The sequence below is a fragment of the Corylus avellana genome, chromosome ca2, assembly GCF_901000735.1.
Source record: "Corylus avellana chromosome ca2, CavTom2PMs-1.0".
NCBI lineage: Eukaryota > Viridiplantae > Streptophyta > Magnoliopsida > Fagales > Betulaceae > Corylus > Corylus avellana.
The window spans coordinates 16,073,042-16,085,441 of NC_081542.1; the positions used below are offsets into that span (position 1 = coordinate 16,073,042).

The 12,400-nt window shown below is 35.2% G+C and overlaps 1 protein-coding gene across 1 annotated transcript; it reads right to left on the reverse strand.

The window, feature by feature from the left end:
* Positions 1-3,896: 3,896 nt before the first annotated feature.
* Positions 3,897-10,943, reverse strand: LOC132171906 (probable beta-D-xylosidase 2). Its single transcript, XM_059583318.1, has 7 exons — positions 10,410-10,943; positions 9,271-9,549; positions 8,601-8,770; positions 7,060-7,157; positions 6,622-6,972; positions 5,442-5,855; positions 3,897-4,713 (listed from the first exon to the last, which is right to left on the reverse strand). Exons 1-7 carry the CDS (start codon positions 10,920-10,922, stop codon positions 4,112-4,114), a joined length of 2,427 nt encoding a protein of 808 aa, XP_059439301.1. The 5' UTR covers positions 10,923-10,943; the 3' UTR covers positions 3,897-4,111.
* Between the last annotated feature and the right edge of the window lie 1,457 nt (positions 10,944-12,400).

The window sequence follows — 12,400 nt, forward strand, 5'->3', positions numbered from 1 at the left end:
CGAGCACGCCGAGTCAACTCAGACTGCAGAGTCATTGACAATTACATGCCAGCATACAGTACTGCCTGTGGAACAAATCTAAAGAATTCAACATGTTTGATCACATGCAATGCGTTTTGCATATTGCTTTCCTAGTAAATAAATAAATAAAGAAAAAAGAAAAAAAAAAGTTTGATCAACTTGTAATTTTATGTGCCAATTTGAACGCAGGATTGACCATTTTTTTTTTCTTTCACAATTCGGGAATTAGATCCGCGCTCAACATAAAATTAATAAGTTAAAGTTGAGTAGTCTAACTTATTTAATTGAACAAGTTAGATTTGAGTTGATATGTATATATAGATTTATACCTACATGTAGGTGTGATAATTCGTGTTTTCGAGTCCGTTTGAGATTGCGGTTTCAATAAGTGCGATTTTAAAAATTACGTTTTTAAAATCGTAAAAACGTTTGGTAAAACATGTAAAAAAATATTTTTGGTTTAAATTCGTGCTTTTTTAAATAAACATCTCTAACCTGTTTATAAAAATCGCAGATTTTTTCTTTTCTATTTTAAATTAAGTGTCTTTTAAATCGTAATGCCAAATGCCAAATGCCATATGTTTTGCGATATCTTTTAAAACACATTTTATTCTTGTGAAATCGTAATTCTAAACACACCATTCGTGTTAGATTTGGGTCGTGTCAATGCATGAGTATAAAATCATATAAGTCAACAATTACCCAACCCATTTAATTATAAAGAGTCAAACCCTTCAATCATAACCCTCTAATTTTATATTGGGAGTTCATGTTGGGTATCGATCCATAGGTATAAAACTACATATGTTAACCTTAATATAACTTATTTAATTAAACGAGTTAAACTCTCAATTGTAGTTATTTAATTTCATGTTGGGTTTATATCGAGTTTACATATCGTGTCAAAAGTTGTCAATCTTACCTATATATATCTCGACGCTACCAAATCTAATAAGCGGGCAGGAATTACAGCCCGTATGCAAAGATTTCCTTTTTTTTTTTTATATATTTCAGTCAAGTAATGATAAATTTATGGACCATTGAAGCAAATGCCATTGATTTTAGGCTCCGCTAACAGGCGACCATAGTACAATTATCCTCAAATCCCAGATTGGCCAAGAGAGTAAAAGCTAAAAACTGATCCAAAGGCAAAAAAAAAGAAAAAAAAAAAAAGAACAGGCACAGTGGTGGTCTCATGCAATTATTGGCAACATGTACAGAGCATAGAAAGTGGTTGTAGTTAAGCTTTTCAGCAAAGCCATATGCCCTCCCAGAGAGGGTTGAGAATTTTCCTCTCTTTCTCGAGCCCACCCCCACTGATGATGCCTGCAGCCTTTGCCAAAGTAATTCTTTCTTTAAATAATCACCAAACCAGAAAGGCAGAAGGGTGATATAAATTCGTTGCTCTATTCCTTCTGTTTACGAAAAAAGAATATTTACCAAAAGACTTTTTTAGGCCCATGATCGATCAAGATGATCAAACTTGAACAACAAGATAACTTCTAATCGAAGCTAGGTCAAATTTTACCATGCACAGTAATTTTTTTCTGGATATATATGCATGGGAACATGCATGTACCTGAAATAGGATTTGTTCCATTTTCTTTTTCTATTTCTTTTGGTGTCAAAATATGATTTGACAACCCTTTTTTTTTCTTTCTTTCTTTTTTGACAAAGGGGATTAGACATCACATGACTACTCATTAAGGCCAAGGAAAAGCACTAATGCTTTCATTAATGAATAATGAACCTACTTGATTAAGATTCTCTTTTCTAGGATAATATCAACATTACGATTTTAATGGTAAAATGTTTAATCAAATCGGTTTTCAATAGTTTTGAGGATTTTGGATATATGATTAAGCCTTAACAATTGTTATTAAAACAGGCACCACGTCATAGTCTCGAGTCACAGAGAAAGTGATATATACGCTCGTATGAGTATAGTTGCATAGTAGTGAAGCGGTCAAAAAAAAGAAAAGAAATGATTAATATCGAATGAACGTGAATATATAGAATACAACTTCGTGAATTCGAAAGTGTAGTAAAATATCAAGATCTTAAAGGCTAAGGATTTAACCAAATGAGTATCCTAGGCGGTACTTAAAAGTTGTGGATGCAACAAATTTTGTAATAAAGATAGATAGATAGATAAGCTTTAAAGTCACGGGGAATTTTTTCTCCCACCTCTCTTTTTCTCAAATGTGTTTCCACATGTCACAGATGCTTTTCTCACCATCTAATTTATCAACTCCAAGTATATATAACCCTCAAAGATTCTTCACAAACAGGATTATTCTGATCATGGTAGTGAGGGAACATACATATATACGTAACATACCCATGCCGATGCCGTCATGCCATTGTTCATACATGTCAAAATCAGTGCCATGACGATGCTCTATAATTTGCTCTTGTCCTGGCAGGCCAGCTGCATCATCAGTCATCAGTATGATGCATGCTGCATGCATGCACATGGATGGCACATAATTGTGTTGCAGGGCTGGCCAATAATTACCCTTAATTTCCTAGTTCGGAAATCGAAAAATTGTTTTCTCTTGTTGTTTTCCTGGGAAAGAGCACAAAAAACTCGATGCTTTAATCGATTTTTACAGTTAAGATTTTAGAAAATTATGGTCCTCTGTAATCTATTGATGGACAAGTAGTGTGTTGAAGAGATATATGTCGAAATTAATGTTTTCTAGTCAGTTTGCTCCCAACATGTGGAAGAAACGTAATTGCATGCATGCCTGAAATGGTGGGTTTTTTTGGGGACCATAGCAGCCATGAAGGGAATGAGAAGCTGGAAGCTACATGCAGTAGCGTGTAAGAAAGTTTCTGCACTTCAGTTGAGCCCATATGCAGTGGATAAAATGGTCCCTAGAGCAGTGCTATAATGTGTTTTAACCGACTACCCATGAATATATTTGGCACTTTTGACAAAAAGGTTGTCCTTTGTCTAAAGCCTTCATGCCTCAAAATCGTAACATTGAAAATTAAGGACCCGTCTTATAATATTAATTAAATAATTAAATTTATCAATTTTTATTTTTATTTGTTTAAGTTTTTGAGACAATGGGTAATTTTATTTGAATTCCAACTTCACAATCTTCACCTTCATTTCAGTTGAAATATTTCACGTGTTGGCAAAAAAAAAAAAGAGCATAAAAAATGACTTAAAGATATTGGTAAGACACATATAGTTTTTTAGATGAACAAATATGATTATTATTCCAAGTTATATATGTTATATAGTCGAATAGGCAGTAAAAATTATGCAGGGTTTGGGTCTTGTGGATCCTATCTGAAGCAAAGAATACCTAAGACTTGACAATAGGCTGTGGCCTGTCCTATCTTGCTCAAGAGTGGGCAAGGTCCATTATATATTGGCCCATATGCAAAGCCAAGCATTTCCTCAAAGTTCACATTTAAATGAGATTTCAAATTTTGGAACCACGTCTAATGAACCGAAGGTCACTAGTTCGAATCTCCCTCCCCCTCTTGTGTGAACATGTCAAAAAAAAAAAAAAAAAAATTCAAATTACCACAAGTCCTTCATTGTCTTAGTGACAGTTTGATTTGAAAAAAATAGTGATTTCAAAATGCTGGTTTAATGAAAATATGGTTCTTTTTTTTTTAATATTGTTAAGCTAGCGTTTGATAAAATCAGTAAATGAGTTTTATTAATGTCAATTAAGCCTTTAAAATCGTGTATTTTTAAAAACGCTCCGCTATTTTCCAAATGGAACACTTTCTACAATCTTGTTTAGAAACAAAAATTACATAGCCAGGACTTCATAACCAGGCAAGTAGAATTCTCAAACCCAACTATGATTTATGCAATAAGCTTGCTAAAAAAAGATTACAAATAGTAGTACAATTGCAACAATAAGTTTCAATATCTAAATGCAAAATTATATCTTTCAGCTTGCGCTCTGGTTTTTTATTTCTTTTTCTTGGTATCTTCTTCCTCCTGGTAGACCATAATTTCCTTGAATGTGTGCCTGAGAATGCTGCTATAATTCTTGAAAACAATGAAGCAAATGGGTATTTATCGGTGGGAAAGACGAGGTTTCAAATGCATAGAAATTTAAGATTTGATCACTCCAAGTGTTGCCGCTTGAAGAGAAACAGAGTGCTTGATAGCACCAATATGAAGATTGTGTTGACCCAACGGAATTCTGCGAATACCAGACCTGTCCACGACGCTGAGGAACTTGCACACGTGGATATTGATTCGGAGTCGCTGATGAGCCCTGGCAGGGACGTGAATTTTATCGAAGGCGACCAGTTGTTTGTGCGGAGCCCAATGGCCGGCCGGCGGCGAGGAAAATATCAGCACAGTGTGGGAGCCATCCATGGAGCCTGTGTTTTTGACTTGCAGATCGATACCCAGAGAGATTTTGTTACATTTTGCGTGTGTGACCCTGATTGCCTTGCCGGAAAGGGTTGTGTTTCCGCGAGCATGGCGGCCGTCGAGAGGGATGGCTACCACGGCGGGAGCTCTGGCTATGGTGTGAACAAACTTGGTGTAGCTCATCCCGTGCCCAAATGGATACACCACTGGACCTCTGTAGAATCTGTAGCTTCTTCCAGGGTAGCCGTTTGATTTGCTTGGTCTCATTGCCATGGCTGTCATAGGCAAATTTTTAAGGTACTCTTGTGGGTACCATGTCATAGGTAACTTGCCCCCTGAAACCCACACAAAAGGGTTATTTGATGTTGGGAAGAGACTTTAAACGCAGCAAAGAATTAGGGCTTATAATTTTTGAAATAATCACCCATTCGATGCAAAATTAATGAGTTATAATCAAGTAAAATAGAATTTTAATCAAATGGGATTAATTCGATTAAACATTATTAATAAATCGGTCGCTTTTAGGTCAAAGACATTAAGCGACTCCCATATCGCCTATAAATTAAAACTTTTTTTTTTATCATTAAAAAATTAAAACCCTAAAGTTTAAGACAAATTACTCTCAACATTTTTTTTTTTTTTTGAAATGGCCATTTAAGGGGGAAAGGGAAATTCGAACTAGTGATTTTCGCTGATTGAGTTATTCCTCGAAAACAAAATTACCCTTAACTAATTGTAAAGATATAACTTCGATGGTGTAATTTATTTTTACATTCAATAATTGAGATTATTGTGCAAATATAATTGTATGAAATGCTATTTTTGTACTCAAATAACTTTGTTAATTAAATAAGTTATATTAGTCTAGTCACGGCAACTCAATACAACTATTTTATTAAATATATTATGCAAGTGTTACCCGCCTATTTAAATGGGTTGTTAGAATTGAAAAGACTAATCCGTTTAATTAAATAAATTAAATTTGGATTGACCCATATAATTTTATCAACAAGACCTAAACACAAATCGATAGCCCTATTATTTTGTAAGGAAAAAAGTGAACCTGGGTTGGATGTTCCAAACAAGATATCCGCAATGGCAGCTCCCCCAGCCTGGCCAGGGTAACCGGCCCATACGATAGCAGAAATGCGTGGATCATTATGGGCAAAAGCCACATCAATGGGGCCGCCAGACATCAAGACCAAGATGGTTGGACCCTTGGAGGCTGCCGCCACCTTAGACACGAGCTCTTGCTGGCGCCCTGGTAAAAGGAGCCCGGCCCTGTCCCTGAACTCTGCCTCAACAGATTGGTCAAGCCCCACCACTAAAACCGTCGCATCTGCGTTACGGGCAGCATCAACCGCCGCGCCGAAGAGCTGGTCTTTGGCACAAGCTACGTTGGCGCACCCCTGTTGGTGAATTGTCTTCGCATATCTCCCAATTCCTTGTAGGGGACTTGTGTATCCACATGCAACACCTACAAAAAAGCCCACAATCAAAGTGTTTCAAAGCCCATTTGCAAGAAATTGTATCTCATTTATTATTTGAATTAGCAATAAATTACTGAAATTCGAATCCAATAAATTTTAGTAAAATTTTGGGAAGAAAAATGTTAAGGGTACTAACTATTTTACTAACATATGGGTATTAACATGATGTGTACTGTGTAGTTTATTCATTAGATATGATTAAAACAATTAATAAAAAAAATGCTACAAATACCAATAAATAAGTTCCACCTCATGTTAGTACTCATCTGTTAGTAAAGTTAGTACCTTAGTATTTCTCTTTTGAGAAATCTTCACAAATGACCCCTATGAACTTTCACTCGTTTTGAGAAAACTCCAAATTTCAAAAACTCTCAAATTCACTCATTAAACTTTCAATTTGATGTAATATACCTCATCCGCCAATTTTTAGTGTTAACTTCAACGAAAACTAACAAAAATACCAATTCGGTCACAAGAGTAAATTTGAATTTTTTTTTTTTTTAAAAAAATCAGAAATATGAAAGTCATTTAATCATGTTTAACATCCGTTTAACATTGAAAATTGATGAAATGTGGTATGTTGCATCAAATTCAAAGTTGAGGAAATAAGATTCAGAGTTTTTAAAATTTAAGAGGGCTTCTCGAACCAAATGGTAGTTAAGGGTCCTAAATGAAATTTGTCATAAAAATTTTGGTATCCTTAACATTTTTCTCATTGGTAGATCTTTTTGAAGGGAGAGAAGGATAATTTACCAGCATAGTTTCCGATCATGGTGTCAGTGACATTGGAATTAGGCCCAATGACAGCGACGGTAAGGTGACGGCGAGCGGACAGAGGCAGTGAAGGGCCGCGGTTCTTGAGAAGAACAATGCCTTGCTTGGCGGCTTCAAAGGCGAGCTCTTGGTGAGCTGGGGTGCACACATCTTTCGGGCCAAGGTTTCCAAAAGGGTGCGCCGACGGCTCTCCGTCAAACATCCCCAGCCTCATTTGGACATTGAGTGTGTTGACCAAAGCGCCATTGATGTCCGTCTCCTTCAACAGCCCTCTTTTTACTGCGTCCTCCGTGTGTACGGCTAGGAAAGGCCCACAGTCCAAATCCAATCCTGAACGTACATCACCAAAATGTTACTCTCTATATTTTCATGCACATTTATTATGCATGTATGATTCAATCTTTATATTTCTCTAACCTGCTTTGATGGCATCAGCAGCTGCTTCTTCTGCTGTTGATGTATAATGTTGCTGATCATAGTAAACCCCGACTGAATCACAATCTGAGACAATGTACCTACGGGTCCCCCAATTGAACATAAATATAATCAAACAGCTCAAGATCTGCTCAAACAAGTAAATCTTAGGAGTGTACAAACAGAACAGTTATAACCGTATAATCGCATAACCGCTTAGGACGAGACGGTTAGCAGTTTTAGAGGTAGGAAAAAATGGTTAATAACCGTTAACCACTTACCCTTATATATAATAATATAAATATATATTTTTTATATTAAAAATATAACATTAAAACGACGTCTTTAACACCAAAACAATGTCGTTCTAAATACGAGTTAACGATAGAGTTTCATTATATTCAATTTTTTTTTTTATAACACTTTCATCCAAAATTATTTAAAATAAGCCCAAAAAATAGGCACAATGAAGGCCCAAAACAACTTAAAAAGTCCATATAGAAAAAAGCGGTTATTGATTTGTATAACAACTAACTACTAGTTATAAAATAACAGCTAATTGTCTAAGTAGAGCGGTTGTAATTATTAAAATTCAACAACTACCTTAGGAGATTGCAGTTAGTGGTTTTAGCTAATAACCGCAACCACTTGTACATCCTTAGAGCATTCCCAATGGAGGAGCCATATTTTTATGTAAAATGGCTTCTCAAAACTCACTTTTATCTAGTTTAGCTAAACCATTTTTATATGTTTCTACATTCCATTAGCTATATTTCTATCTATTCTATTAAAATATTATTAAAAGCAATAAAAGTTTTGGGAAAAAGAGAATATGTAAGAAAAAATTAAAAAAATTTTGGGAAAAAGAGAACATGCAGAGAAAAAGTAGGAAAAGATTTGGGAAAAAGAGAAAATAAGTGAGAAACAATGAAAAATAAAATAGCTCCCTTGAAAAGTGCTGCTACATTTAGTTTTTTTATAGCTCTTCCAATCAAATATCTATTTTACATTTTCTTTTAGCTAATCCAATGTAGGGAGATTTGTAAACATTTGAAGAGCCATTTTAGATAAAAGTAACATTTAGCTCTTCCATTGGGAATGCTCTTATTCATTACAAATCCCCCTACATTGGATTAGCTAAAAAAAAATATAAAATAGATATTTGATTAAAAGAGATAAGAAAAAATAAAATAAATAAAAAATAAAAATTAAATGTAGCAGCACTTTTAAGTGAGCCATTTTATTTTTTATTGGTTCTCACTTATTTTCTCTTTTTTTGTCTCTCACATGTTCTCTTTTTCCTAAAACTTTTCATATTTTTTCTCACATGTTTTTTTTTTTTTCCAAAATTTTTCTTACTTTTAATAATATTTAAATAATATACATAAAAATATAGTTAATTAGATGTAGGATACTTTTAAAAATTTATTAGCTAAATTAGATAAAGTGAGTTTCAAAAAGTCAATTTGAATAAAAATTTGGCCCTTCCATTCAAAATATTCTAAATTGTAAAATTGTTAGAAAATTTATATCGAAAAACCTACCCATCAAGTTTCCAAACCCCACGTACTGTTTTACGCAGGAGATTAGGGTCAGCACAGGTGGGCACACCATTGACTTGATTGTAGGAGCACATGACACTGGCCACCTTGCCCTCCTTCACACACATTTTGAATGGAACATCGAAAGTATCCTCAATGTCCTGTTTGCTAACCTGCACACATCGTGACCCATCCGTCAGCTGTCATGTCACGTGAGCTGTTAAAAACATCATGGGATTAGGTACCCAAAAAGTTCATAACATAATGCACCAACTTGCCATAATAATATCACACACAAAAATACTTTAACCTAATTTCCTTTTAAATAGAAATAAAAAGGGAAAAAATGTGATTTTTAAATGTATTTTCAATAAATTATATGTTCAAAATGCATGAAAAAATAAAAAATAAAAAATAAAAATCTATCCTTTCTTTTCTCGGTGCAGAGAAGAGAAGGATGGGAATTCTAGACATGGTGTGACATGAAAGAAAGTGCATTGTTGGTCCCGGATTCTGATGCCATGAATTTCAAAGAGTGGGCCACCAACACTCGCCCATTATCCTCACGGTCGACCATTGCACACATGATCAAATTACACGTCAGCTATATCAGCGGTCTGAAACCGATGATCACACTCACACAGTCACACGTACGTAAATATCCCACAATTACCTTGGCGTTGAAATGAAACCTATCAACCCCATTCCAATTGTCCAGGTCATAAGCCGTGAAGTGCTTGCAACAGGCCGCAACCTTCAACTTGTTACCGTCATTTCCCTGTAGACCTCTCACGTAGCTGGCAGCATATGTACCGACTACCACGGGGTCTTCACCAGGAGTCTCCTGTCCACGTCCCCACCTCGGGTCTCTGAAAACGTTGACGTTGGGGCTCCAATATGTGAGCCCCGCCTTTCCCCCATTGTACATCGCTCTTGCCTCGTCTGACACAACCTGCGACACCGGTCCACGTTAGAATATTTGTAGCTTTGCTGCTAACATGCGCAAATATAATATCATGGGCAAGTTGAAGACCAACAGGAAATACAATAAAATAAAGTTATGGACAGATTGAGAATTTATTCAACCAATGATGGCTCTGGCCTCTGGGTGAAACCTGCTGCCAGCTGCTTGATGTGATAGAAAGGAAAAAGGGAACGTACTTGTACTTTAATTCTTTTAATTGGCCAATTAATTGAAGTAAAAGCTTAATTAGTTAGTAGATCCAATAGAAAGACATATATAATTACATTCATGAAATAACAAAAGTTTCTATCATTATCTCTACTAATTAATCCATGAATAATTCATTCTCACTCACTTTTATTTTATATGTAATTTTATGTCTTTCAGAATTTATTGTTGAGAGAAATGTTTGTTTTCTTTATTCTACACTTTTTTTTTTTTATTTGCCCCAGATTTGTCCCCACATTATTTGTATGCCAACCAAACAAATAGAACAAAGCAGTTTGGTTTGTTAATGTTTTTTCAGATAATGTTTTTTGTATTTTTGTTTGTAAAAATATGAAAAAGTAAAAAATAATTTATAAAAAAGACAAAATTATGCGATATTGTAAGTAGATATTTTTCTTTTTCTTTACAATAACGTAAGCTATATGCTGAGAAGCTAAAAGCTACCAATTTTCTATTCAAAGATACTCTCTTTTAGCACACTAACAAAAAGAGATCAACCGAAAGCTGCTCTGTGGCTCTTAATAGGAAGCAGAGCATAATCTTTACCTAATATACTTAATAATATTCAGATATTTATTTAAAAAAAGAAAAAAGAAAAAAGAAAAAGAAAACCGTCTCACCCGTCCGATTGCTTCCCACAAGGATGCATTGAAAGAAGCAGCGGTGGTGATAACCTGAGGGAAGCTAGTGGCGCCAGGGAAGTCCTCACCAAACTTCGTTCCGGGACCCACATTCGAGACCCCATGAAGAGCCTCCGACCACCACTCGTACCCTTTGATCCTCAGGCGCGGCACCGCCGCCGCATTGTTCACCAGCAGGCGAACCTTCTCTTGCAGCGTCAACCTTCCGATAAGGTCCCTCACTCTCTCCGGTATTGGCAGTGAAACCCGACAAAACGGCAAGTTCCTCGTCGTTGCGTCTTTTGGGTCGCAAGCAAATGGCTCGCGGGCCTCACTGGGGTGCCGAGAAACGCCCCAGAGGAGGAGGAGGAGGAGGAAGACGGCGAAGAGGGATGAGGAGGGCATGGTGGTTGAAGCCAAGAGAAATAATATATATATGTGTAATTGTGTTTGTGCAAGATGGTGGTGGATCAGTGCTGTATATATATATACATATAGGTGAAGGTGAGGCATGCACTTGTGGTAGAACGGCAGTGATGATGTAAGAGAACCGCTTTCATGATTGAATCTCCATTATTATATTACTTTTAATCTGTTTTAAGAAATGCCTACCTGATGGTGGATTGTAATCCGGTGGTACGTAACTACCTTTTTTTCAAGTTTAATTTAACTGCTAACCAAAAAAAAAAAAAAGAAGTGAATTTACCTGCCTTTTTTTTTAAAAAAAAAAAACAAAATATTAATAAATAATTAAAAAAAAAACATTCTTAAAAATGTAAAAAAACAATTTTCACTTTTATGGCGTATTGAAACTCTTTTAAACCAAAAATAAAAAAAATAAAAACTCATAAAACACATTAACAAACATAATCCTAACTTTTATTACAATTTCTTATCACGTCATTCACTAGATAGTTAAATTGATAAATGTCGTATAAATTGTTTGACAAAGAAAAAAAAAAAAAAAAAAACTTACAATAGAAGGTATAGTACCCTAATAAGACGGATTTGAATTTTTAACAACTTGTTATATGAATTGCTAGTAATTCAAGTAATAAATATGAAAGAGTCTTTATGTAGTTCACTTATCCGAATTAGACCGAATGTATGAGACATATCTTATATTTATGATTCAATTTACTAGCTATGTGAAAAAACAAAATTGTTAAAAATTCATATCCTAACTAGACTCTGAAAATGGTTCAGAAGAAAAATAATATGAAGTTGCTCATTTATGTGGGTGACAGGTGTTATTTATTGATTCGGTGTAGGTTTACCCAAACTTGAAAGGGCATTGGTGGTGGTGCTGTTCCCAAGTTCCAAGAGATACTTAGTCAATATGTGACATTATAGAGTAATCGGGTGGATGGTAGATCATCTGATTGACTTCAATGCTTTTAAAGAGACGACAATTTCCTTCTCATTTCTGGCAACCATAAACAATTATGAGGGGAGCTCATTGCAAATTTGTGGTGATGGTTTTCTGAATTGACTATATTACGTATTTTCTTCCTTTTTCTTTGTACTTTGTAGTGCCTTTAACTCCAAGGAATAAACAAAATGATGGCTTCATTTACCTCAACATAAAATATATTTTTTGGAAAAAATGTTCATAATGAAAGATAAGAAAAATACTAATTTTCGTCCGTTGATGCAATTTTTTAGACAATCGGACCAGCAATACAACTCTTGCTTAAAAAAAAAAGTCATTGAAAACGGTCGATCTTTCAAGTCTATGAGGGAGGAAAATGGTATACAGAGTGGGAGATGTGATCATGAGGGAGGAAAATTGTATAGAGAGTGGGAGATGTGATCTATGAGGGAGGAAAATTGTATAGAGAGTGGGAGATGTGATCATGAGGGAGGAAAATTGTATAGAGAGGGAGGAAAATTGTATAGAGAGTGGGAGATGTGATCTATGAGGAAAATTGTATAGAGAGTGGGAGATGTGATCTATGAGGGAGGAAAATTGTATAGAGAGTGGGAGATGT

Coding starts and splice junctions, on each gene's coding strand:
- LOC132171906 (XM_059583318.1), bottom strand. CDS start 10,922: ATGCCTCACCTTCACCTATATGTATATATATATACAGCACTGATCCAC. Junction 8,771..9,270: donor GGTTTCATTTCAACGCCAAG/GTAATTGTGGGA, acceptor CGATGTGTGCAG/GTTAGCAAACAGGACATTGA. Junction 7,158..8,600: donor GGGGTTTGGAAACTTGATGG/GTAGGTTTTTCG, acceptor GGGGACCCGTAG/GTACATTGTCTCAGATTGTG.